The sequence below is a fragment of the Neoarius graeffei genome, chromosome 6 (genome assembly GCF_027579695.1).
Source record: "Neoarius graeffei isolate fNeoGra1 chromosome 6, fNeoGra1.pri, whole genome shotgun sequence".
In the NCBI taxonomy this organism is placed as follows: Eukaryota; Metazoa; Chordata; class Actinopteri; order Siluriformes; family Ariidae; genus Neoarius; species Neoarius graeffei.
The window spans coordinates 27570557-27598176 of record NC_083574.1 but is presented as its reverse complement, the minus strand read 5'-3'; the positions used below and the strand labels follow the sequence as shown (position 1 = coordinate 27598176).

Genomic DNA, 27620 nt, shown 5'->3' with positions numbered 1-27620 from the left:
TCCTTGATAAAGAACTATGTCGGGACTTCCATTCGGCCCATCCGGATCGCCCTGGGAACGTCAGGAGACGCTCCTAGAGGGGGGGGGTCCTGTTAGGACTAGGACTGTTTTGGCCTCTAGAGGCCGCTGTTATTTCCTTTTCATGTCGTGTTTATTTTGGCCTCTAGAGGCCGCCACTGTTCCTGTGTTTTGTGTTTGTGTTAATTGCCTAATTATCTTCACCTGTGTCCTTAATTAGTTTGTCTATTTATACCCCTGAGTTCAGTCCTCTTGTCACGGAGTCTTTGTGCTGTTATGTTTATCTCCAGTTTCCTTTGTACTGTGTTTTTTGATCTTCTTAGCTTTTGAATTTTTGCACTTTGCTTTTCTTTTGGATTATACTCTTTGGTTTTTTTTTGTCTTTTGTTTTGCCCTGTATATAGTGTATATAGTTTAAATAAACCTTTTGATTCTTTTTCTACTTCCGCCTCACGCCTCTGCATTTGAGTCATCCCCCTGGTGGCCTAGTGGGGGTTTGCTGGATTATCACACCAACGAACCAGGTTCGAATCCCAGCAAAACCCTAACACAGGGTCTCTTATAGGCTTTAGATACATGATTATAGGATAGATTTTACCAGTGTTTCAATGATTTCTGACCTAAATAGTATTAATGTATAGACATTTGAAATTTCACCCTAAAGTTCAACATGCAAGTTAAACTGTTTTGTTATAGATTACTTAGGCATATGATAGATTGAAAATCTACAGGGATACCTTAATTATCTATGATCAAGTAGTGTTGTAACAAAAATGCGCATGAAAATATGAACAGTGGTTTGCTCCATCTTATGCAATCCAATGAAGAGAATCGATCATCATGACCTCCTGTTGATCACAAAAGATATCTGAACCTAAGAACTGCCACCTTAAAATAAGTTGCTGTAGTACTATAACTGTAATGATTTAGAATGTTTCTGATGCAATTACCATAATGTATGTATAACTAAGATACACTGAAAAGAAAAGTAAGGCAACTGCATATTATAAAGTTTAAATTTTGGCACTTTATTAAATGGGCTAGATTAAAATTAAAACATATTTAAAGGAAAAGAAAACTTAATTCATACATTTAAGTTTGCAGAAAGATTATGTACTTATTAACAAATTCTCTTCATGAATGTGTTTTTAAGTGTCAAATGTAGTATAATTTCGAATAATAATGATAAGCATATTTGGCAGTGTGATGTCACTGTGACCCTTTAACAAAAGAACAATCTGGAGCCTTCTTTTGTTAAATGGATCCCAGTGACATCACACTGCCCAAAATGTTTATGATTATTCTTTGAAATTATGCTATATTTGACACATTTGGACAACTTCACTTCGTGAGAGTGTTTATAAGTACATAATCTTTCTGCAAACCCAAACTAATTAATTAAGTTTTCTACTCCTTTAAAGCAGATTAATTCTCCTTGGCTTTTGCTTGGCCCAATGTTGGGCAACCCTCTCATAGTCCATCTTGCTGTCATCCATGCTGATGTGGATCAAATTATCCAGCGAGTCTTCTCCTAGCTTATTCCTCGCTGGAGTCTTTATTCTCTTTAGGCAGGAGAAGCCTCGTTCACAATCTAAACAGAAACAGAATAGTCTATCAAATAAATCAGTCGGCTTTGTTTCTCTAGTGGGGGACAACATAGGCAGCCAACGAGATCGCTTATAATGAATCGGAAAATTCCGGGATGTTTGACGTTTTCTTTCGATATTTTTATTGGATGGTTTGAACACGTGATCTTGACATAGCCAACAGATTACAGTTTGTTTACATCATACCATGCGGACATATTACTTTGACAGAATCAACACAAACATTGGAAAAAAAAGACTGCTTATTTAACACAAATATCAAATTAATCAATATGCAAATGGATCTGTTATTTGCTCTCCTATGTATGTATTTACATTTACGTACTTGTGGGTAGGAAATTTAACGTATATCGGTATAAATTTAAGCGTATCGGATTTTAACTAAAGTGACTAAGCGTATCAGCAGGCAGAGCAAGCATATCGGGCCCGATATGCTAAAACGCTTTGGGGAAAACCATGATATGTATATGTACATACACACACACACACACACACATACATATATATATATATATATATATATATATATATATATATATATATATATACACACACGGAACATGTTTCAGTTACATTATGTTCATATAAATTTCTATAGATGTCAGTAATTGTCACATGTGGGTTTGTTAAACAAAAAAAGTTTTTGATTAGATATTTCTTCATGGAATTAATTTAGTGCAATTTAAAGTCAGACACATTTCAGGGCAACAAGCTAATTAACCTTCAAGCGACCAAGCTATTTTAACGACTAATATGACCGGGTGGGGTCATTTATGACCCCACTATATTCAGTACATGAATCTGTATACCTAGTTATTTTCTCTTGGTTTTACATACATATATGTAAAACCAAGAGACTATACTATAAAAATATATAGATGTAGATAGGTATGGTTTACAACAAACTTTAATGCAGAAAGAAGGTAAAGAGACACAGCATAAGAAGAATATAATGTAATCTAGACAGTCTTTGTTATGTCTTACTGGAGCATTTACTTAATTCAACAACACTGACTGAAAAAGTATCATGAGAAGTATGAGCAAAAACATCCATTGTAGTGTTGATGGGATCTTTGTAACATCAAAACTAGTGACTAACTAATATGCTAATACTAGCTAACATGCTATTTCTAGCGGATATGCTAATACTAAAATTAATCATCTCCATCAATTGAGCTATTTTCATCATCACTTTGGGTCTCAAGTATCTGTCTCGATGCTTCTGCAGCTGTAAATCTAGCTATTCTTGGTCTACTTGCCATGGTTTACTGCAACAGAAGTACAACATACAGATAAGTATTTGGTAAAACCAAAATTTGATAAGGAATTACTGCAAGAAATCCTATGCTTCTTTCCGGGGTCATAAATGACCCCGCACAATTTTTCATTACTCTTGCCACACCATTTTGCTGATCCCTGCCAAAACCTATGAACAGTTGTAGGACAAGTTAACTGACAAATTCACGGTAGGAAATATTTTTTGGATCAAATGTATAAAAACTGCACACAAAATTATATGCCCAGGGCCATAAATGACCCCACTCGGTCGCTTGAGGGTTAATAAATCAGTCAGAAGATGATTGTATATTTAGGATTCACTTTCAGCATAATAAAGGAATGTTTCTGTGAGTGTGCATGTATATGTCTAGTGCCAGACATACCTTTAGCATCTGACTCTAACACTGGTGTGAGTGCGTCTTTTTGTTCTCCGGCATCCACGGAAATACTTTTCTCCCTTTTGGATTTGGTCTTCATCATCCCACTCACACTTTTCAGCCCAGGAGATATCTGATTGGTTTTCACTCCATGGTTCCCTGGTCCAGTGCCCCTTGACCCTAGGTTGCTTGCAGGTCCTTGCTGCTCCTTGGGAATCTGTGACTGGGCACCACTGGTCACTTGTTTCCCATGATTGGGCAGTTTATTTTCAGGGTGCATTTGATTGGCTGATGTAGAGAAATTCAGTGAGATGGGGTAAAAGAAATAAGTTGTGTCTCTGTATTAGGGAGTCTTGCACTGTGAAGAGAGTGGAAGGGAGAGTTTAAGAGTAGACTGGTACATGCATGTGTCCATTTATTTAAACACGGTGAGCTTCTAAATTGCTGTCTCTCTGTTTCCCCCTTGGCCTTACATTTAGCACACAGTCCTTACTCAGAGTTCAAAGGTCAATGCCACCAACACAATGTCCCTGATGATGGAGAAAATGAAGGACAAGAGACGGACAGAGAAAGAAAGCAGCAAAGGACATGTTTATTTACCTCTTATATTCCTTCAGTAATCTGAAGTGTAATACAATAATACAGTAGATGTATAGTTGCATGTTGGGTTTGTTTCTGAATTTATGGAATTGCATTAATTACTAGCAGTGTGGCTAATGCAAGGAAGGCTGTCAATCACTCAGATCAGCTGAGGCTTCCAAGTAAGGAAGAAAATTATATTACAACTCACCTCACTTTAACAAAGGCCTACAGTACTGGGACATTCTGGCTTCATACAAACTGAACTACACAGTCCTCACTGAACACACATTGATCTGTAACACAAATAGACAGGAACAATTAAAAAAATAGACTGACCAGTGACAGACACAAATACAGTACAAAGTATGCAATGGTACCATTCATTCTGAATATGAGGTTCAGAGGTGGAAACAGCTAAGAAAAGGCAGGGAGTAAAGGAAGTGTTTATCTGCTCCTTTAAAAAAATAAAAATAAAGGGGTGGGGGGACTGTTGCCTAGAAGTGAGGTTTCCCCTATGGCAAGGTTCTCATATGACTCACAATTTGAAAACCACAAAACTACCTCACATTCCTCAACACTATTAAGTGATTTGATGCCATCTGTGTCTTCCTTTTAAATCTCATCTCATCTCATTATCTCTAGCCGCTTTATCCTTCTACAGGGTCGCAGGCAAGCTGGAGCCTATCCCAGCTGACTACGGGCGAAAGGCGGGGTACACCCTGGACAAGTCGCCAGGTCATCACAGGGCTGACACATAGACACAGACAACCATTCACAATCACATTCACACCTACGGTCAATTTAGAGTCACCAGTTAACCTAACCTGCATGTCTTTGGACTGTGGGGGAAACCGGAGCACCCGGAGGAAACCCACATGGACACGGGGAGAACATGCAAACTCCACACAGAAAGGCCCTCGCCGGCCACGGGGCTCGAACCCGGACCTTCTTGCTGTGAGGCGACAGCGCTAACCACTACACCACCGTGCCGCCCCTCCTTTTAAATTTTATTATGAAATTGCACAATGTGATATAAGAAGGTTTAGACCAACAAATAAACTGACTCCACAAATTAATACAACCATAGCCAAATGGGGACGGGTCCATACACACCCACCCACCCACCCCTATTTTGGTCATACAGTCACACTGCCACATAAAATTTAATACAGATCGATCTCTCTCTCTCTCTCTCTCTCTCTCTCTCTCACACACACACACACGGAAACAATCTTTAGGAGGTATTACTTTGTGTGTGTTATAGTAGATAAAGGTAAGCTTAAGCCTAACCATAACCCCAACCTTAACCAAAGGCAATATCTATCAAATAAAGCTAATGTTTGCAGGCAACCTGGTATATTAGCCTTATAAAATGTTGTATAATAAGATTTCAACCTACAAATAAACTGGATTTGCCTCAATAAGTTATGCTGCATTCTATTTCCTCTGAAGTCAGAGCTGGGAAAAATGTCACACCCGAGGTGACTGCGTTTCCAGTAAAGAAGTTGGTAAAACCAACACCTACAATTTCTAGCTGGGTTAGCCACTGTTAGCAATACCAGTTGATAACAATGCATCACGTGGTATTTTGTACACACAAACATGGTAGCAACATGTCCACAGAAAGAAGTTGGATAGTACTGTGTGTACAACTGATTTAATGAGAGGCAAATAAGACAGAAGTGCTGATAAACAGTATATTACTACAGCATTCACTCTGTTGTGCAGAACAGCCATCTTGGATTTTGAGGTTGGGGTTGATGAGGTTCCCCCAAATTTCCAAGGATGGATGGAAAAAACAACTTGTGGACAAAAAAAATATACACTGCATTTGTATTAACAATGTGGATGGGAATCACAAATGTAGTTTGATTCTGCATGAAAACCATGAATATGGCAACACTGGTGACTAGGCAGTCTTCTGATATTATTGCAACTGCATCAGGATGCACTGCTGTTCACACGACGCATGTATCCCAGACATCCTACACCCTTTCCATTCCAGCAAGTCTCTTCTAATGTTGAGACATCACATAATCCAGCCCAGACAATCAACTGACTGTGTCCATAAACTGTACTATGAATCTTCTGTATGTGTGTTAAAGAGAGCATCTTCAACAGAGAGCGCGGGTGTGTCTCTGAGTCTGTACTTGTGAGACAGTGTGCCTTTGAGCCTATGAAATTCGGTTAGGTGTAATGGATCACTGTACAGACTCGTGAGAACACAGCTACTCGGTACATTTCATTCTGTGTCTACAGGCTTTAACAAGCCATTTCCACATCTGTTGTGCAAGAAACAGATAAAACACACACACCAGTAAGATGAAAGACCTCAGCGGTGATGTTGACAGGAACCCACACAGCTTTCAGTGCCATTTCAGGATGATGACCTCAAAAACTTCCACTCGTACCATAAATGTCTTTCTCTTTTTGTGTGTCTGTCTCTTTCTTGCTTGCACACACACACACACACACACACACACACACACACACACACACACACACACACACAGTCTGAATCTCTCTCAAAGTTGCCTTTCTCTTTCAAATGTCTGCTTTCAGGTACACCTCTCCAACAGCCATCTTTTCTCTTTCAGATACATTTTTCGTTCATTCACCCTTTCCTTCAGTCTTTCTTACTTTTCATCACACTTTCTGATCATCTCTCTCTTCTCCATTTTCTTTCTATTTCCACTAGTTACAGTCCTCATATTGCTGGTCATGGTGGGCATAGTAGTAATTAGTTAATAACTAACACACAACCCCCAACCCCACTCACTGTTTCTTGCTGGAGCCTTCATCATTCATCAACTTTTAGAAGAACGTCTCAGTGTCTTACTGACTTCTAGACAATTTATTATGTGATGCCATTTGTCCATATCCAAAGGTGTTGCACCATCTCCTGCTCATGATAGGAAAATAAAATCAGGATAAAACCTACAACTCTTTAAAACTTATCATTTAGGCAAGAATGTTACTTTGATATACTGTCACAGGCTTATGTTAAAATACATTATTGCCATCAGACAGTTTTAAAAACCCAGGTTGAATGTTTACACACACACACACACACACACACACACACACACACACACACACACACACACACACACACTATTTTAGTCATACAATCACAGTGCAACATAATGTTCAATACAGACCACACACCCAATCAATCTCTGGGATGTATTATTTTGTGTGTGTTACAGCAGGATAACAGTAAGCCTAACCCAAACCCCAATTTTAACCACAGAAACCAAAGGCAATACCTATCAAATGTAGCTAGTATTTGCAGGCAACTTGGTATACTAGCATGCGGTGCTGTACATACAGTACACACATACATACATGCTATCTGACTGCCCCCACACATACTGAATCATACACATGACATATCAGTATTTTATAGCATATAATACTATCCTTCCTATTGCTAAAGTAGGTTTGTGTATAAAAAGCTTTCAAATTGCTACTCACAAACTTTGAAAAATAAGCAACACTGACTACTTTTCTGTATGCATATCCCAAACTTTCAATGTAATGCCACCAAAAATAGTATCCTTAATATTACTGTATTTAACCAAACAAACTTTAACAGCTAAATACATCGATTCCAAAATTTTAATCAGCTGTACAAGTTAACTGGAATTACAGGGTTAGTCAAAATTATGTTAACACTAATGGATTATTTTTCTCCTGCAGACAGACGTACGCCATGGGTGACAGATTAACACTGGAGCAGAGTATGTGTCTGGCCTTTAAATGGTATTATTGCTTGCTGGTTTTTGTGTGTTGAACACGATGGTGAACAGGTTGAGACCGTCCTGTAAATCATCTTGCACATATGATGCATGTTTTGTGAATAAATGGTTTCTACCAGTTAAGTGTTAATTTTGACTAACCCTGTATTAGCAATAGTTTTTGTTTTGATGTGTACCAATGGGGAAGGTTGGCAGAACCTGAATATGTGCTTCAATGATTAAAAATATCCCATGAAGTGGAGCTATGACTGCTGTTAGGGAGGTCTCAATCCAATCCCAGTCTTGTTATCAATCTGATATTGACCAAAAACACAGGATCAGGGATCAGAAAATCTTGAAATTATAATCTGATACGATACACAGGACAATCTAGCCTGAAATGCTTGTAGATGTACTTTGAAAGACGTGCCTAATGTGGAGCAGCAATGGTCACATGATAAGAACTGTCCTGCAAGCAGTTCTCAATAACTTGTGGGACAGTTCTTATCACATGACTGCTGCTGCTCCACTTTATGGCATGTCATTCAAAGTGCATCTACAAGCATTTTAGGTTAGGTTGTCCTGTGTATCAAATCAGATTATAATTAAACATAAAAATAAAATGGCAGAATGCAATATATGCAACGTCGGTGACTCAAGGGGTGGCAGAGACACTGGAAGCTTCAACACAACAAACCTAATAAAATATTTGCCATTAGGTAGAGGAATATGATATAAAACGAGTCAAAATAACAGACCTTGCTAGAAGCCTTTTAAAAGAAAATGTGGGGTTCAGATGCTTATTCAAATGTTTGGAGCCTCACTACAAGTAACCAACCAGGCATTTCAATTCGGAAAAGGCTATCCCAGATAAGTACAATCAAGTGAATTAGTTTCTCAGTCCTTGGAAAACATTACCGCAGTGAATTTTACAACTGATATCTGGAGCTCAGACATGTGATTGTTGTCCTTACTATGGTCTGACTGAGGATGTTATTTATTTTTAATGTAATACATAATTTGAACTCCATTATAATTTAAATGTGCTGACTGCAGAGTTGAATTCTGGGCAAAATTTTCTATCTCTATTGCTGTTGGGGTTTTGAGATGTTGTGATGCTGCACACACCATGTACCTTGAATACTGGCCTCGGCCCAGAGGGCCTCAGTCAGTACTTTCAAGACCTCGGTCACGGTATTTCACAATACGGACCTCCCAGCTGGTAAATAACATATACTGGTATATATTTTGAAAACTTAAGATAGAACTAAGAATAAAATGTAAAATCATTGGCCACAAAAAGTTTAGAACACTCTCCCTCTGAGTCTTTTTACATCTCTCCTTCTGTCATAAGCACATGCACATCATCATTCACACACACATATTTGCCAACCCCCAGAGAAATAAGTGGTAGATCAGTTTGTGCAATGCAGTCACACCCTTCTGGGGGGGAGGTCTGAGGGCGTGACACCAGGAAAATTTAGAAAGAAAAAAAAAGGTGTAAAATGGTGCATTCTCCTGCATTCTGAGTGCCATATTTGAAGAAAATTCATCAGGAAATCAGACCGACATATTTCGCAAAATACATGCTTTTCACCTTACCTCGATGCTTTGATGCATGGATGATCTGATGACCAAATCACCTTAAACTTGTTGTCATAGCAAATCTTTTTTTCTTTGGAGAATTCATTATTCATGATCACCAGAGCATGTTTTTTTTTTTCCAAACAAAACACTGGTGTGATTTGTTGTAGTATGTGAGCTCACTGCCATTTCGTTGGCTCATGGCTTCATTTAATATGACTATTTGATGCTGCATACTTGTATCCCCTGTGCCAGAAACAACTGAAGCAAGGTCAGAAGATTGAATCCAACAGTGCTCGCTGATTATTTTGTAATGTGGTAGTTTTTAGAACTAAAAGTGGTAGGCGGTATTCACCTGTCAAAAGCAGTAGACTACTGTGTGAATCGGTAGAGTTGGCAAGTATGTAAGCAATGGAAATACATAGGAAACCAGTTGCATCCTACTGCAAAGACTGGTTGAGTGACAGAGACATCCATACACACGTTCAAATATGAAGATAAAACATGGTAGTAAGACAGTTATGGGCAATTCCATGTAAATGTCAACCTCACCATGCAAAAATAAAGCAACATGTAATACATCAAAACCACTCCCAGAGATATCACCTAGGCCTGTATTTTACAGATGTGAATAAGTTGAACCAATTTGTCACAAGAATTGTTCCCTTCGCCTTAATATGTCAGTCTTTCTTTCTTATAATGTAAAACCCAAGCTAAAATCAACTTTGATCATGTACAATTCTATATTATTGCCACAAGCCACAGAAATGTATGCTAAAATCCACAAAACAGCAAAACAATAGCCATCCTAAATATTATTTAAGAACTTTGATAGTTTTAGCTGATATTTAGAGAGTTTTTCAAAGGGTTATGGTGGTTAAATTGCTGATTTTCTAAACATATGCCATGTCCATTTCAGACGCGTCACATCCATAACGGAATTTCGTCACATCCATAACGCTGACTTTTCCTTCCGAAACTCTGCATGAAATACAAAATATTTTAAACAAAGATTTTTTAATATTCACCTTGGACCCCTCTATCAAATGGATATCTCCATTTCGACATTAGGTTTACAATTTCACAGAGTTTGATAAAAATGTACAGTCACCCAAGAAAAGTGATACTTTTCCTGTCACATCCATAACGCATCTTTTATTGGCATTTTCTGGCATGCTCTAGATGTACTATGGGAATTGTTCTTGTTCTATCACTTCTCCAGTATGGTACAGCCTTAAAATATGCAACACCTGTTTAAATACTGGGAGACAATAAAACATGCACTGGGTCATTTGTTGCCATTTTGAGTTCAAGTGTCACGTCCATAATGCTGGAATTGCTCTTATCAGGCTAAGAAGTCTTCTGTGAGTGCACCACACACATAAGGACAACTATGTTCTCACACACATCTGTTCGAACACACACACACACACACACACACACACACACACACACACACAGAGACAAAAGACAAATGCATTGTCATGCAAATACACAAAGGCACACACAATAATTACCATCATTCATGCCTGGGGCAGGCATGCAACACTGGCAAAACTTTCCAGCTCTCAAAAAACTCTGACTTGCTCATCCTTACATTTGTAGTGTTGTGATGTGCGTTAGCACCATCTCATTCATCTCATCATCTCTAGCCACTTTATCCTGTTCTAGAGGGTCGCAGGCAAGCTGGAGTCTATCACAGCTGACTATGGGCAAAAGGCGGGGTACACCCTGGACAAGTCGCCAGGTCATCACAGGGCTGAGACATAGACACAGACAACCATTCACACTCACATTCACACCTACTGTCAATTTAGAGTCACCAGTTAACCTAACCTGCATGTCTTTGGACTGTGGGGGAAACCAGAGCACCCGGAGGAAACCCATGCGGACACGGGGAGAACATGCAAACTCCGCACAGAAAGGCCCTCGCCGGCCACGGGGCTCGAACCCGGACCTTCTTGCTGTGAAGCAACAGCGCTAACCACTACACCACCGTGCCGCCTGCGTTAGCGCCAACTTTTTTTTTTAAATTTCTGCAGAGGTACAACATAGCCCAATGTGCTAACATCAGATAGTTCACTGATTGCAGATGCCACAGAAATCACCTCAAATCTATCACGTCTTGCCTTGCTTAAATTCAACGACATCAAACTCACAGTGGTTTGAACATTTTGGCTTAATTTTATATTTTAGAAAAGAAATTAGGGGCAATAGTCTGGAAACAGAAATATTTTTCCATACTTATCCAGACCTGGAAATTACTAAAATTGAATTCCATACTGAGTAGGAACCCTATGCTTTTTACTAGAATAAATACTGATTGTTACATCAACCAAAAGAAACATCCTTTTTTCTTACAGTGGTGAGCCACCCAGTGTGTGCTTAAAAAGAAGAAGACTGATGATGATGGTGAGTATTTTACTAACCTACTGCTTTTATTTCAGGAAATCCAAATGTTTAAAACAACCTAGAGGGGAGTTTTAAAGGCAGAGATTGTTTTGTTTTAGATTTACTTCTTATATTCATTCAGTAATGAACAGGAGATGTGTGTGTCCTTGGCCTGCTCCATACAATTGTGCTGTTGGGGTGGTGGAGGTGTGGTGAGATAAGGATCCACAAGCAGAACAGAGACAGTAAGCCAATAAAATAAGGTGATTTAATCCAGGGAAAAGGGCGTGGCAAAAAGGTAAACAAACGGGACAAAAACAAATGGCAAAAATAGCCCGGGTAAAAAGAGACAAAAAACTTGACACAAACACGAGACAGGCAAGGACAAAAATGCTAGAACAAAAAAACATAAACAAGAAAAAAACCTTAGTGGAAAAAACCATGAACTAGAAAAATAGCTTGAGCAAAAACCATGAAACGCAATACAGGCACAGAAACAGCTAGAATAGCAAAACGAGCCGTTCTGGCGAAGTCAGAGTCTGAGAACGGTGTATTTATAGGCAGCGGTGAAAACCAGGAAGTGAATACGGGTGAGACGGAATTCCTGTCCCAGATCCGGATCGGCGCTGGTGTGAGAGATCCGTAATCTCTGGAGTGGATGTCTGGGGCGGAGCATGACATGTGCACTATATTCTAAAGCAGACCTGGGCATCGTACGGCCCCAGGGCCATATCCGGCCCTTTGTCTGTCCCTGACTGGCCCGCCTGAGGTCAACATGAAATTACAAATTAAACATAAATAAATCTGTCATGCATACCATACGATGCTGTGATTCTTTTATCTTGAAGGCTACTTTTTTTTTTAAGTTTACATACGTTCATACATTCATGTGCGTGCGTATGCATTGTCTTTGTTACTGTTTATATGAGATGCTAGTTAACTGCTAGCCCTCAAAAACATCAGCTAACATTAAAAAAAAGAAAGATTGATGCAGAATATAGGGTTTTTAACAAGGCCTGGACTTCTAAGTTTTATTTACTGAAGTAAAGCTGTGTACTTAGTTTGTGGAGTACAGATCGCAGTGTTCAAAGATTACAATTTGAATCGCAACTACAAGACTAAACACACTGAGAAATACAAGAACTTGAGTGATGCAGAGCAGGTATGGACATTTGATGCTATGCTTGCTAAACTGCAAAACCAACAAGGTCTTTTTACCAAGCTTTACACGTCCAGCGATGGAGCAGTCAGGACCAGCTATGTGATATCCCACAAAATCGCCAAGAACAGTAAGCCATTCTCTGATGGCGAGTTTATTTAAGAGTGTTTGGTAGACTCTGCATTGCTAATATGCCCTGGAAAAAAAGAGAGGCATTCGAGAATGTGGCCCTCTCCAGGTGAACAGTAACAAGAAGAATAACAGACATCACAGGAAATCTGGAGCTTCAGCTGCAAAATAAAGTGGACAATTTTGACTCTTTCTCCTTGGCTTTGAATGAGAGCTTTGATGTCCGCGACACAGCTCAGTTACTCGTCTTTGTACGTGGGATAACGAGAGACTTTGAGATTACAGAGGAGCTGGCGGCAATGCGGTCAATGAAAGGGACAACGATGGGGAGTGATTTGTTTACAGAGATAACCGCATCCTTGGACAAGCTGGGACTGAAGTGGGATAAAGTAGTAGGTATTACTAGCCTGGGCCCGCCTATCCTAAGTGTGACGCAACACAGGGGCCTGTTGCGAACTTGGTCTGGCAAGGCAAGCTATCTCCAGCTCTTCCAAGCTCCCGAAAAATCGGGAGCCAATCAACTTTGAGCATCTCCAACAGCCCTGGGTAGAGGCGTGTTCAAGGCAGTGACGTAGTAGAACTGCGACCGGAAGCCATAGATTGTTTACAGAATCTATGCCGGAAGTGCTTCATTCACTAGAAATATCACGAACATGGAGCAGCGGCAAACCTTTGACACAGCGGTAGATGCTGTATTGAAAGCATTCAACGGGAAGTTCTCATTGAAAACGGAGCAAAGAGCAGCCCTGGAGGTATTTATCTTCTTCCTGTTACTCAAGCAGTTTCCGTCGCGTCACATACGTCAGAGGAAAGAATGATGTGATTGGTTTAAGCTTCGTCACAGCCTTTTCTGGCTTCGACCAGTAGCAAACTGAGGCATTTCAGGGAGGCGGGTCAACCACGCGCTTTGGGAAACGGTTGGGCTTAATATCTTTGCCATACCAATGCTTGCAGAGCTTTGAAGTTGCGTTAGCCAGACTAAGGTATTACAGCTGATGGTTGTCCAAATCTGACAGGGAAAAATGTTGGACTTTTGAAGCGGATGCAAGATAAAGTGACTGGAATTAATCCAGAACAGAAATTGGTATTTTTGCACTGCATTATTTATCAGGAGGTGCTGTGTAAGTCAGTACTAAAACTTAACCATGTTACTGATGATGTAACTAAAATAGTTAACTTCATCACAGCAAAAGCATTGAATCACAGACAGTTTGTTGCACTTTTGGAGGAATGTGAGACTGAATATGGTGACATAGGCTACCACACAGCTGTGAGATAGCTTAGCCTGGGCAAAGTACTGAAAAATCTGGGATCTGAAAACAGAGATTCAAGAGTTTTTGAAGAGAAAGGTAAGGACATCGCAGAGCTCTCCGATGCAGACTGGGTGGCAGATTTTGCATTTGCTGTTGATGTGACTGCACTAGTGAATGAACTAAATACCAAACTGCAAGGCAAGGGCCGACAGCATTTGCACATGCCTGGTGAAGGCTTTCATGACCAAGTTGCAGTTGCTTACAAGCCAATTGGGGGGCAACATTCTTACCCACATGCCAACACTGAAAGAGGCCACACCATCAGCTGATCACCTCCACAGGTACTCATCCATGTTAAGGGCACTTCATGGTAAGTTTTCAAGACGGTTTGAAGACTTCAGAACAGTTGAGAGTGAAATGCACATGATTTCTTCTCCCTTCACTGGCAGTTCAGCTCATGTTCAGCTCGAACTCATTGACCTCCAGTCTAACATACTACTGTCAGAGCACTTTAAGTTAGTTTCACTGCTGGATTTTTATTCTTCTCTCAAAGAAGAGAGCGTTTAACACTTGAGAAAGCATGTTCAGATGATGCTGGTTCTCTTTGGATCTACCTACATATGTGAACAAACATTCTCAGTGATGAAATTTAACAAATCCAGATGCAGAGCCTCTCTCACTGATGATCACCTGTTAGCTACACTACGCATACCCAGCTCAGACATTCAACCTGACTTCAGTGCACTTGTTCAAGCCCAACAGAGACTAGATTTCTCTCACTGAACAATAAATAAATAACTGAGAAAGAGCAAATGTGGTAGACAACAACCAAATAGAAATAACACATAACTTGTATAAAGTTGACTAAATGCTGCTCTTTGAAATACTGCAAAATCATGCATATTTTCTCATCTCATCTCATTATCTCTAGCCGCTTTATCCTTCTACAGGGTTGCAGGCAAGCTGGAGCCTATCCCAGCTGACTACGGGTGAAAGGCGGGGTACACCCTGGACAAGTCGCCAGGTCATCACAGGGCTGACACATAGACACAGACAACCATTCACACTCACACCTACGGTCAATTTAGAGTCACCAGTTAACCTAACCTGCATGTCTTTGGATTGTGGGGGAAACCGGAGCACCCGGAGGAAACCCACGCGGACACGGGGAGAACATGCAAACTCCACACAGAAAGGCCCTCGCCGGCCCCGGGGCTCGAACCCAGGACCTTCTTGCTGTGAGGCGACAGCGCTAACCACTACACCACCGTGCCGCCCATGCATATTTTCAATGTTGTAATGTTGTTAAAAGAATGCTAAAAATGAAATCAAATAATGATATATGGCCTGCTCTACATTTTCATAGGCTAATCAAAACCAGACAAATTACTGTTGTTTTAACAAAGTTGAGCAGCATTAAGTTCAGCCTATTGGTTCAGCCCTCCATGACAGTCCAAGTTTCTCATGTGGCCCCTTGGGAAAATTAATTGCCCAGTCCTGTTCTAAAGCAATTAAATCAGCCCAAAGTATTGTGTGAGCAGAGTTGTACTGGAGTAAAAGTTTCTAATGTAACTTAAACTAAAGGTGTAAGCAGAGACCACTTGAGTAACTGAAACAGAGTTGTGGAGAGCCCAATGTAACAAGGGTCTGTAAAGTTTAAAACAGTAACCCAATGTAGTTGGTACACAATGTACCAATGTACACAACCCAGTGTAGTTGTGTGGTTTTTACCCACCAGACTGTAGTACAGTGTCTTGCAAAAGTATTCATCCCCCTTGGTGCTTGTCCTGTTTTGTTGCATTACAAGCTGGAATTAAAATGGATTTTTTTTTTTTTTTTTGTGTGTGTGTGTGTGTGTGTGTGTGTGTGTGTGTGTGTGTAGGGGGGTGTTCTCTTCTTTTTCTTGGTTATCCATTGTTTTCGATAATGATGCCTTCATCTGTTGTGGACTCTCATGTGGCTGTGGAGTCCAATTCTTGAGTGGCATGAACATTCACAGTGGTGGGCAAGTGAACTGCCCTGGCTCAGCTGGTGCAGCAGCAGCAGCCTTCCGTTGTGCTCGAGCATAAGCAAGGCTTGGTCGCCGGGCTTCCTCAAAGCTGTCGTGGGCTTGTCTTGTCAGTGCACACCAACCAAACTCTGTCTCGTGCGCACTGCTCCAGCTGCTTTGGAGTGATCTTGGCATAGGCGATGTTGGCCTTCACACAGTCCTTGAATTGCTTGCAAGGCCTGCCTCAGTTTCACTTGCCAGTGGAGAGCTAGCCATACAGCAGCTGCTTTGGCATCCGTGAATCATCCATGCAGATGATGCGGCCGGTCCATCGAAGCTAGTTTTTCAGGATCATGGCTTCGATGCTTGTGGTCTCTGCTCTATCCAAGACCTCCAAGTTTGTGACCTTGTCCTGCCATCGGATGCCAAGAATTGACCGCAGGCTACGCATGTGGAACTGTTCCAGCAGTTTCAGGTGCCTTCTGTATATTGTCCACGTCTCACTTCCGTATAGAAGACTGGCGAGAACGACGGCGTTGTACATCTTGAGTTTCGTGGACTGCCTGATGTTGTGCTGGTTCAACACACGTGAGCACAAACAACCTAATGCTTGGCTGGCTTTGCAGATCCTGGCATTGATTTCCTTGTCCAGGGTTCTGTTGCTGGAGATGACACTGCCAAGGTACTTGAAGGCCTCCACTGACTTGAGTTCTGTTCCTTCAATGGACGAGCAGTAGAAGCTGGGGCAGGCTGCACCAGAACCTCCGTCTTGTCCAGGCTGATGGTGAGACCGAAGAGACGAGAAGCTTTGGCAAATTTGTTGACAATGAGCTGGAGGTCTGACTCCTTGTGTGCCATAAGGGCACAGTCATCAGCAAATAGCGCTTCTAGGATCTTCTTTTCTATCGTCTTGGTCTTTGCACTCAGGCAATGAAGGTCAAATGCAGATCGATCCAGCCTGTACTGAAGATACACTCCCTGATCCAGTTCGCGGATGGCATGGCTCAGCACACAGGAGAAGAAGAGGTTGAAGAGAATGGGAGCCAGTTCTCTTTACTTCATGCCATTGGTGATGTCAAACAGCTCCGAGACTTCTCCACCAGAACTTACTAGACCAGTCATGTCATCATGGAACAGGTGAATCAGGTTCACAAACCTCCTTGGACATCCAAACTTTGACAGGATGAGCCAGAGGGCCTCTCTGTTTACTGTGTCGAAGGCCTTGGTCAGGCCTATGAAAACAGCGTAAAAGTCCATGTTCTGCTCAATGCACTTTTTTTGGACTTGATGAACTGAGTAGATCATATCAGTGGTGCTGCGGCCTGGACAGAAACCACACTGTGCCTTGGGCAGATTCTCTTCTGAGATGTTGGTGATCAGGCGGTTGAAGATGACATGAGCCAAAATCTTCCCAGCGATTGATAGAAGTGAGAAGTGAAATGCCTCAGTAATTGCTGCAGTCAGCCTTGCTGCCCTTCTTGAACAGCGGGATGACCGTAGCATCCCTGAACACTTTAGGCATGTCTTCTTCCTCCCAGATGCTGGTGCGAATGTTGTGGAAGGCTTCTAGTGCTACTGGCCCAAGTGACTTGAAGAACTCAGCTGGAACTCTATCCATTCCTGGTGCTTTGCCTGAGCTGGTCTGGCTGATCGCCTTCTTGACCTCGTCCATGGTAGGGGGGAGGTCAAAGCTGTCTACAGTGGGTCTCTGAGAGATCTGGTCCAGGGCTGTGGGGTCGACAGTCGATGGCCTTTTTTATCAGACATCTAATTTTTGGGTTTGTTTACCTGACATGTTTCGACGTACAACTTCCGTCTTCCTCAGAGTGTCACCGGATGTTATTGGTGACGCATCTTTTATCAGCTGCTGTTTCTGAATACAGACCAACACTCTGGAAACGGTATGTGGACGACATATTGGAAAAAGTAAAGAGGGGACACACTCAACAGCTCACCGACCATCTCAACACCATAGACAATACCGACAATATAAAATTCACACATGAAGAAGAAACAGAGCAGTCAATAGCATTTTTGGATTTAAAAATACAACACACAGAAGATGGGGACATCAAAATAAAAGTACACAGAAAACCCACACATACCGACCAATATTTAAACTGGACTTCCGAACACCCCATAATGCACAAAATATCCGTAGTTAGAACATTACATGAACGCACAGCAATAATTACAGATCCACAGGACAAAGAACAGGAGGAACAACATATACAACATGCACTGAAGGCATGTCAATATCCACAATGGGCAATATCCAAAGGGGCGGAACAGGTTAAGAACAACAAAACACAGAAGAAAGAGAAAAAACAAACTAACAAACAAGAACACAGGGGAGTAGTTACATTACCATACATCAGGGGAATAACTGAACGTATTCAAAGAGTAATGAGGAAACACAACATTAACACACCTGTCAAACCATACACAACACTCCGTCAGATCCTGGTTCATACCAAAGACAGAATACATCCGGACAACAGATGCAACACCATATATGAGATTCCATGTCAATTATGCAATAAAACGTATATTGGGGAGACAGGAAGGAGTTTCAACACAAGAAAAAATGAACATAAGAAAGAGTGCGAAAAGGAGACAGCTACAAGACAAACCCGAACAATAAAAGAAAAGGCACAACAGGAAAATTATAAGTCAGCTATAACAGATCATTGCAAAAGGGAAAATCACATTATGGACTGGGGGAATGCCAGAGTCATCCGCACAGAAGATAACAAACATCAGCGCTGGATCAGGGAGGCCATGGAGATCCGTAAGCGAAGCCCGAGGACCATCAACCGGGATGAGGGAGCATACATGCTCTCCCATACCTGGAGTGACATCTTGCAGGGGACGAACAGATAGTATAAGGCGTGACCGACCTGTCAAACCAGACAGGAAGGCCACGCCTTCAGAAACAGCAGCTGATAAAAGATGCGTCACCAATAACATCCGGTGACACTCTGAGGAAGACGGAAGTTGTACGTCGAAACATGTCAGGTAAACAAACCCAAAAATTAGATGTCTGATAAAAAAGAAAAAAAACAAAAACTAACTATATTTAATATAAGACATAATGAACGTAATCGAAAGAAAAAAAAAAGTCGATGGCCTGTTCAGCAGGTTGCTGAAGTGTTCTCTCCACCTCTCATTGATGCTATTCTTTTCCTTCAGCAAAGTAGAACCGTCAGTGGACAGAAGTGGTGTGGTGCTAGGCTTGGCTGGTCCATACACCTCCTTGATGGCACAAAAGAACATCTTCAAGTTCTTGGTGTCGGCGTCGCACTGGACCTCATCCACCTTTCTCTCCCACCACTCATCCATCATTCTGCAAAGTGCAGTCTGGGTCTGCCTCTGGAGGTTTTTGAAGCGATCACGCTTGGAGGTGGATGTCCTGTCGTTCTACCACTTGAGGTATGCCTTCTGCTTCTCTTCTTGCAGCTTCCCAATGCTCTCGTTGTTCTCATCGAACCAGTCTTGATGAACTCGCACTCCGGATCCAATGGTGGATGTCACTGAATCCTTAGTCAACGACTTGAACTGGTCCCACTTTTCAAATGATTCTCCAATCAACGGTCCATGTGAAGTCAGCTTGTCATCCAGACTGTCAGCAAACTCGTTGCGGCACCTTGCATGCTTGAGCTTTGCAATGCTGAAGGCCGGTCTTACGAGTTTTGACTTCCTGCAATGTATTGGGATGATGTGCAGTGCGAAAATAGATCTGGTCAGACAATGGTCGGTCCAACACTCAGCTCCTCGCATAGCCCTGGTGATCTTGACATCACGAATGTCCCTCCTGCGACAGATGACAATCAGTTAGGTGCCACTGCTTGGATCTGGGATGCATCCATGTCACCTTGTACTTATCGGCTTGTCTGAAGAGTGTGTTGGTGATTGTCAGGTGGTTTTCTGCACACAAACTCAACAGCATCAAGCCATTGATGTTCATTTTTCCAAATGTCATAGTGTCCCAGAACCCCTTTCCAGTTCCTGAAGTCATTGCCGACTCTGGCGTTGAAATCATCTAGCAGGAGAAGCTTGTCATCAGTGGGGGTGGCTTTTGCCAGTCGATTCAGGTCGCTGTAGAAGCTGTCCTTTGCTTCATCACTGCTCATCAGCGTGGGTGCATAGGCACTGATGACTGTGACGTGGTGATGGGGGTTGAGGGGGAAGCAGAGCTTGATCAGTCGCTCACTGATGCAAGTGGGAAGGTCTGGTAGTTGTTGCAGAAGACTTGTCCTGATGGCGAATCCCACTCCATGTATTCTGTCTTCGTTCTCTACCTTGCCTTTCCAGAAGAAGGTGTAGCCTCCCTTGACTTCAGCAACTGAACCTTCTCCTGCAAGCCTGGTTTCACTCAAAGCAGCTATGTAGATGCAATAGCGTGCCAATTCTCTTGCAATGAGGGCTGTTCTCCTCTCTGGTCTTGGGGTACTCTCACTGTCCAGGAGCGTGCGAACGTTCCATACTCCAAAAATCATGTTTCTCTTTGCTGTTTTTCGACTGCAGTAGAGGGTAAAACTGCCAGCCGTGGCTTGCTGGCCAGTTTTGTGTAGGACAAGCGATGTTTGGGACACCTTTTCTAGTCCTCTCTCTCATACAAGGGTGAGCAGTGCTGACCCTAAAAAGGGCTGCTCAGTCACCTGGAATACTGCTGAACAATTTCTGTCATCCCAGGTCAGAAGATGAACGACCACTGATCCACAGGCCGCTTGACATGCAGATTTGGGACCATGACTTCCAGTGGTTACTTCCACCTGTCACTCCGCTTCTCCCCTATCGCCGCAGGACTTCTTCAGAAACAGCAGAGTTGAAGAGATGGGTTTGTGCAAAGGACCTGTGCGGGAAAGCTTTTAAGTGGAAAAGCCATTGCACTGGGGCAGATCCACTCTCTCGGCCTCAGAAGTCAGGATCCAGTGGTACGAAGGGTCATCACGACTGGTGACTTCCTTAGCTGCAGTGAATGTCCATGACGTCTTTAGTGCCCTGTCATGCCCTACGCTCTCCACAAAGTGCTGCAGAACCACCTTCCTGGCCGTTGGATCTAATGATCTCCTCCGCCCAGTCCACCAGAACTGACTCACATGCTGGGTGGGCATCCCTAAGTTTCACTCTGTCAGGCTGCATGCTCACTAGACAGAAGGGCTAATGACCCATAGCAGGGAGACTCATGGGGGTGGGATCGTCTACCTCCCGTACAGGCCCTATGGTCCTGCCCACTGCCCTATGGGGGGGTTAGTACCATTTGATTTACACAACATGCCTACAACTTTAAAGGTGAAAATTGTTGTTTTATTGTGACACAAACAATAATTAAAATGTAAAAAACAGAAATCTGGAGTGTGCATAGGTATTCACCCCTCCCCAAAGTCAATACTTTGTAGAGCCACCTTTTGCTGCAATTACAGCTGCAAGTCTCTTGGGGTATGTCACTATTAGCTAAGCACATCTAGCCAGTGGGATTTTTGCCCATTCCTCAAGACAAAACTGCTCCAACTCCTTCAAGTTAGATGGGTTGCTTTGGTGTACAGCAATCTTCAAGTTATATCACAGATTCTCAATTGGATTGAGGTCTGGGCTTTGATTAGGCCAAGACATTTAAATGTTGCCCTTTAAACCACTCCAGCGTGGCTTTAGCAGTATGTTTAGGGTCATTGTCCTGCTGGAACGTGAACCTTCGTCCCAGTCTCAAACCTCTGGCTGACTCAAACAGGTTTTCCTCCAGAATTGCCCTGTATTTAGTGCCATCCATCTTTCCTTCAGTCCTGACCAGCTTTCCTGTCCCTGCAGATGAAAAATATCCCACAGCATGATGTTGCCACCACCATGCTTCACTGTAGGAATGGTGTTCTCAGGGTGTTGAGTTTGCGCCACACATGGCATTTCTCATGATAGATAAAAAGATCAAATTTTAGTTTCATCTGACCAGATAATCTTCTTCCATGTGTTTGGGGAGTCTACCACATGCTGTTGGGCAAACTCAAAACGTGTTTTCTTAAGCAATGACTTTTTTTCTGGCCACGCTTCCATAAAGCCCCGCTCTGTGGGAGCGTATAGCTTAAAGTGGTCCTATTGACAGATACTCCCATCTCTGCTGTGGATGTTTGTAGCTCCTTCAGTGTTGTCTTTGGTGTTTTTGTTGCATCTCTGATTAATGCCCTCCTTGCCTGGGCTGTGAGTTTTGGTGGGTGGCCTTCTCTTGTCAAGTTTGTAGTGGTGACATATTCTTTCCATTTTGCTATAATGGATTTAATCGTGCTCCCTGGGATATTCAAAAGTTTGGGATAGCTTTTTATAACCCAACTCTGATCTATACTTCTCCACAACTTTGTCTCTGACCTGTTTGGAGTGCTCCTTGGTTCTAATGTTGCTTGCTTAGTAGTGAAGCAGGTGAAGGTTTGGCCTGCGGGAGCTATGGAAGCATTACAGGATTGCTTCGAGCACACAGACTGGGACATGTTCAAGGCAGCTGCAACAGACAACGATCACACGCAGGTGGAGGAGTATGCTGAGTTTGTCTCTACATTCATTCAGAAGTGCATGGAGGATGTTAGTGTGATCAGAAACATCTCCACACGGGCCAACGAGAAACCCTGGATGACCAGAGAGGTACGCGCAATGCTGAAAGCATGGAATGTCACTTTTAAATCTGGCGACATGATGACACTCAGAACAGCTAGAGCCAACCTGAACCATGCCATAAGAACTGCAAAGCATGCCCATGGCCAGAAAATGCAGGACTTCTTCCATGACCCCACGAACACCAGATGAATGTGGCAGGGTATCCAAGTCATCACAGACTACAAAGCTACTCCTCCCCCCTGTGACGATAACATCAACTTTCTCAACAAACTCAATAACTTCTTTGGAAGGTTTGAGGCACTCAACACCACTTCTGTGAGGAAATTTATTCCTCGCCCTGATGAGCAGCCAGTCAGTCTAGACACAGCTAATGTCTGCAGAACCCTGAGGAGAGTGAACACATGGAAAGCAACTGGTCCTGATGGCATACCAGGATGGGTGCTCAAAGAGTGCGCTGATCAGATGGCTGGGGTTCTCACAGACATCTTCAACACCTCGCTGATCCAGGCTGTGGTACCAAGACTGCCACAATCATCCCAGTGCCTAAAAACCCCATAATCTCCTCCCTCAATGATTACCGCCCCATAGCACTCACCCCCATAATGATGAAGTGCTTCGAGAGGCTGGTAAAGGACCACATTGTCTCCAGACTCTCCCCCCGCCATCTCTTCTGTACTCCATCTGAGCTTAGAACATCTGGAAGGGAAGGACAAACATGTGCGGATCTTGTTTTTGGACTTCAGCTCAGTGTTCAATACCATCATCCCATAGCACCTGGTGAGCAAACTGGCCCCTCTTGGTTTCAGCTCCCCCCTGTGTAACTGGCTGCTTGACTTTCTCACCAACAGACGTCAGTCTGTGCGCGTGGGCAACAACACCTCCAGTGTCATCTCCCTGAGCACCAGCTCCCCTCAGGGCTGTGTCCTGAGCCCACTGCTGTTCACCCTGATGACCCATGACTGCTGTCCCAGGTCCACTACTAAACATATAGTGAAGTTTGCAGACGATGCAACAGTAGTGGGCCTTATCCAGGGTGACAACGACATGGCCTACAGAGAGGAGGTGATACACCTAGTGGACTGGTGCAAAACCAACAACCTGGTCCTGAATGTCGCCAAAACCAAGGAGCTCATCGTTGACTTCAGGAGGAGCCGGCCCACTCACACACCACTCATAATCAATGACACAGTAGTGGAGAGAGTCAGCAGCACAAAGTTCCTGGGGGTGCAGATAACGGACACTCTGACCTGGTCACATCACACCAGGGCCCTTGTAAAGAGGGCTCAAAAGCGTGTGCACTTTCTGCGCCAGATGAAGAAGGCACATCTCCCCCCTCCAATTCTCACCACTTTCTACAGAGGCACTATAGAAAGCATACTGACTTGCTGCATCTCTGTCTGGTCAGGAGCCTATAGGGCCTCTGACTGGAAGTCCCTGCAGAGGGTGGTGAAGACAGCGGAGAAAATCATTGGGACTTCACTTCCTCCGATACAGGATATTGCAGAAAACCGCTGCCTGACCAGGGCTCGCAACATCAGCAGAGACATCTCCCACCCTCACGATGGACTGTTCTCACTGCTGGTTTCTGGAAAGAGGCTATGCAGCCTCCGGAGTAGAACAGCCAGGTTCTACAACAGGCTTTTTCCCCACATGCCATAAGACTGTTGAACTGAAATAATCCCCCCACCACCACCTAGGCAATATACTTTATATTCAGGCAATACACTTTATATTGTATATCGGACTTTATACACAGTTTTCCTTATATATATTAGCAGACATGTGGACTCGAGTCATGTGACTTGGACTCGAGTCAGACTCGAGTCACCATTTTGATGACTTGAGACTTGAAATCCCTAGATGAGGAATGACTTGCAACTCGACTCGGACTTGCACGCTGTTGACTCGAGACTTGACTTGGACTTGACAGTTTTAGCTTGCAATGACTTGGCGTATCAGGTATAAATATTCTTCCCCCCCCCCGATTTTGAATCCAAGTACACTCGTTATTATTTGAATGCGGTGTAGCTCCTTGTCCTAGGCTACGGCAGCTCAATCCACTAGCACTAGGTGTCACTCAAGTACTTCAACTGGTTCAAATGAAAAACCAAACGGTGATGGGCAACGAGGACGCTGAACATTGATGACGCTGAATGATGAACGGACGGATAAAAACATGATTCCCCGCGTAATTTCCTTTGGATTTAAAGAATACTCCAATACAGATGGCAAACGCATTGCTACATGCAGAACATGTGGAGCCACAATTTCGGACAGCCAGTCAACCACATCAAACTCCGTTCGTCACCTGAGGCTGCATAAGGAAAAGTAAGTAACAAAGCTAGGCTACAGCTAGCAAGAATCTGTACAGGCTAGTTGGTGGCTAGAAGTGGAATGTGTTAATATATTAACGCTGTCAAGGATTTGTTTTGCTTTGCTGAATATAAAATAGTGAAGTAGATTTTTTTATTGGATTGCTTTTGTGTTCAGTCTAGTGTTAGATTATGTGGGCTAGGCTACCAGTTAACACACATTGGGAAGGCATAGCCAGAAGGTGGTGATTTGGTCAGAGCAGAGAACGTTTACAAGATTGTTATAAAGGCTCTGGTCAGAACGACACAGACTTATGATAAGAACCGGACAGCAAAGGATAAAACGTGAATCAAATAAACAGTTACCCAGGCTGCAAACTAAGTATGTAAAACAGAAGTTCGCTCTTTGCAATGGGAAAGTCAGTGCTTGTCATGAAAGGCATTTAAACCACTGAGACGAGATGACTAGCAATGCAAGTTAAACCAGGCGTTTAACTGTTTGCTACGTACTGCACCAAGTCGTGGACGCTGTGCGATGTGTGTTATTAGTGCTGGGATTACGTGTCATCAGAGACATTCAATTCTATTCTCTTCCTCTCTCTGGTGTCATGTAGGCAATGGGCCATTTGGGCTATGTAAAATGTAAGCTCAGCTGACGTTTTATAGCGCAGTACATCCCGACAGATTGGAGTATAGCCTACTCCAACGCGAAGCATTATCCCACAGTCTTACCCAAATGACAGGGCACACAATGCCTCTACATAGCGTGGCTTTACCAGTGCATTTATTAGTCTCTGGCGAGAAACCAAATTCGCCAAAAGCACGCAACTTGGATCTGGAGGATTCCGCTGAACATTCTGAAATTCACAACAACTGTTTATTCTACTTTATTATACGGCTCTCTAGAATGTTGCCAGGGCTTCATTCTCACATTCTGGCCAGAGCCCTAGAGGACTCTGATTCTGACTACATCGTCACAACGTTCTGTGTTTACTGAGGCTACCGGTATTTTAGCGAGTGTTTAGTGAATGCATTGTGGTCTAGCTAAACTGCTTAAGGGAACATCCTGGCTGGCTTGTATTAAACATTATACTGTGTATAAACAAATATGTTCAGATTAAATGAACTCAGACTTTGATATTGAAAATGATAAAAACATGTTAATGTCTACATGATTAAAAACAGAAAACAAGTAGGCCTACTAATTTTACATTTTTTTTTCTTGTTTAGATTTGCAGAATATCTGAAGAACAAGATAATCCCACGTGAGACAGAGCGGCCGTCCATTTCTGGATTCCTTACTGCAAAAGATACACAGTACAATGCTACCCACCCACAACAAAAAGCCATCACAAATTCAATACTAACAGATTTGGTCATTGGATGCAACATCCCTCTCTCAGTAGTGGAGAACAGATATTTCCGGAATTTTTTGTCAGTTAGTTGGTCTCTCTCACACACACAAACGTACTCAAGTCACGTTGTATTGTGTTAAAGCCATGTCATGTTGTATGTTGGGACAGTGCCTAACTTCAGAAGGAAAACCATTCTTTGATTCTAAAAGTACACAGATCATCTGTTAGCTTGGACTTTGAGTTTCATGTCTTAAAATGCACATGAAAAGCATTTTTATGTGAAAAATGACATGAATGAAATGAAAAGAAAATTATTTTTGTTACACAGTACCAGTACTAGTTTTGTTTAGAATTTTGTTTTAATTTCTCACTAATTTTCCAATAAAAAATTTAAGGAAATGGTCATACTTTCACTCATTCTCACACCCTTAGCCTCAGATGTACACTGACTCACTCAAACTAAACTCACTGAAAATTTAGGATGCTTTACTAACGTTAACTAACTAATCATTGTCTCCTCTGAGATTCTTTGATTGTCTTGGGGCACAAGCTCTAAAACATTTTAAAATGGAAAAGAATGGGTGTACTGTAGTTACTTGTGCTGACTCTATGAATCATTGACATTACATTAAGCAGACATTTTTATCCAAGGTGACTGGCAAAGGAGGACATACACTGCAGTGTGGAGAGGTAATACATTTGTGATCAAAAATGTGTTGATTGCCTGTAGAATAAATGGTGACTTGTTAGGGACTTGGAAAAAAATGAGACTTGGACTTGGACTCGACTTGGCTTGGGTAGGACTTGGACTTGGACTTGACTTGGTCAAAAGTGCCTTGACTTGTGACTTGACTCGGACTTGAGTGGTAGGACTTGAGACTTACTTGTGACTTGCACATTAGTGACTTTGTCCCACCTCTGTATATTAGTGCTGTCAAAGTTAACGTGATAATAACGTGTTAACGCGATCTCAATTTAACGCGATTAAAAAAAATAGTGCCGTTAACGCAAATTCTAATTTGGCCCTGCGAGTCACCCGTAGTTCCTGTTGAGGCTTGTCACGCGCTGCTTCAATAAGAGTACGTGTGAGTGATGGAGAAAGGTATAGACATATAAACATCTTCGCCGCCATATTGGATGGGGCAAAGTGGAGATTCTTCAACCGTCTCTGGTATAGCGTCTAGACAGTAGCCGAGAGTAAAGATGCCTCATTCATGTGCTGCGTTTAACTGTACCAACAGGTTT

The 27620-nt window shown here is 42.5% G+C and overlaps 1 protein-coding gene across 17 annotated transcripts in view; it reads right to left on the bottom strand.

Moving 5' to 3' along the window:
* bcl9l (bcl9 like) overlaps positions 1-27620 on the bottom strand; it is a 429368-nt gene that overhangs the window by 136378 nt on the left and 265370 nt on the right. For 5 of the 17 annotated variants that reach the window (XM_060923517.1, XM_060923529.1, XM_060923522.1 and 2 more), the window contains 2 exons: positions 4071-4155; positions 3287-3638 (listed from right to left, as the gene is read on the bottom strand). The exons of 3 other annotated variants lie outside the window; for them this stretch is intronic. In XM_060923517.1, the coding sequence (XP_060779500.1) occupies positions 3287-3560 (274 nt within the window). In that variant the 5' untranslated portion in view covers positions 3561-3638; positions 4071-4155. Of the gene's footprint in view, positions 1-3286; positions 3639-3753; positions 4025-4070; positions 4156-6177; positions 6197-6641; positions 6765-27620 lie in introns of those variants that run through there. 9 more of the 17 variants (XM_060923520.1, XM_060923519.1, XM_060923521.1 and 6 more) reach the window with 5 other exon arrangements.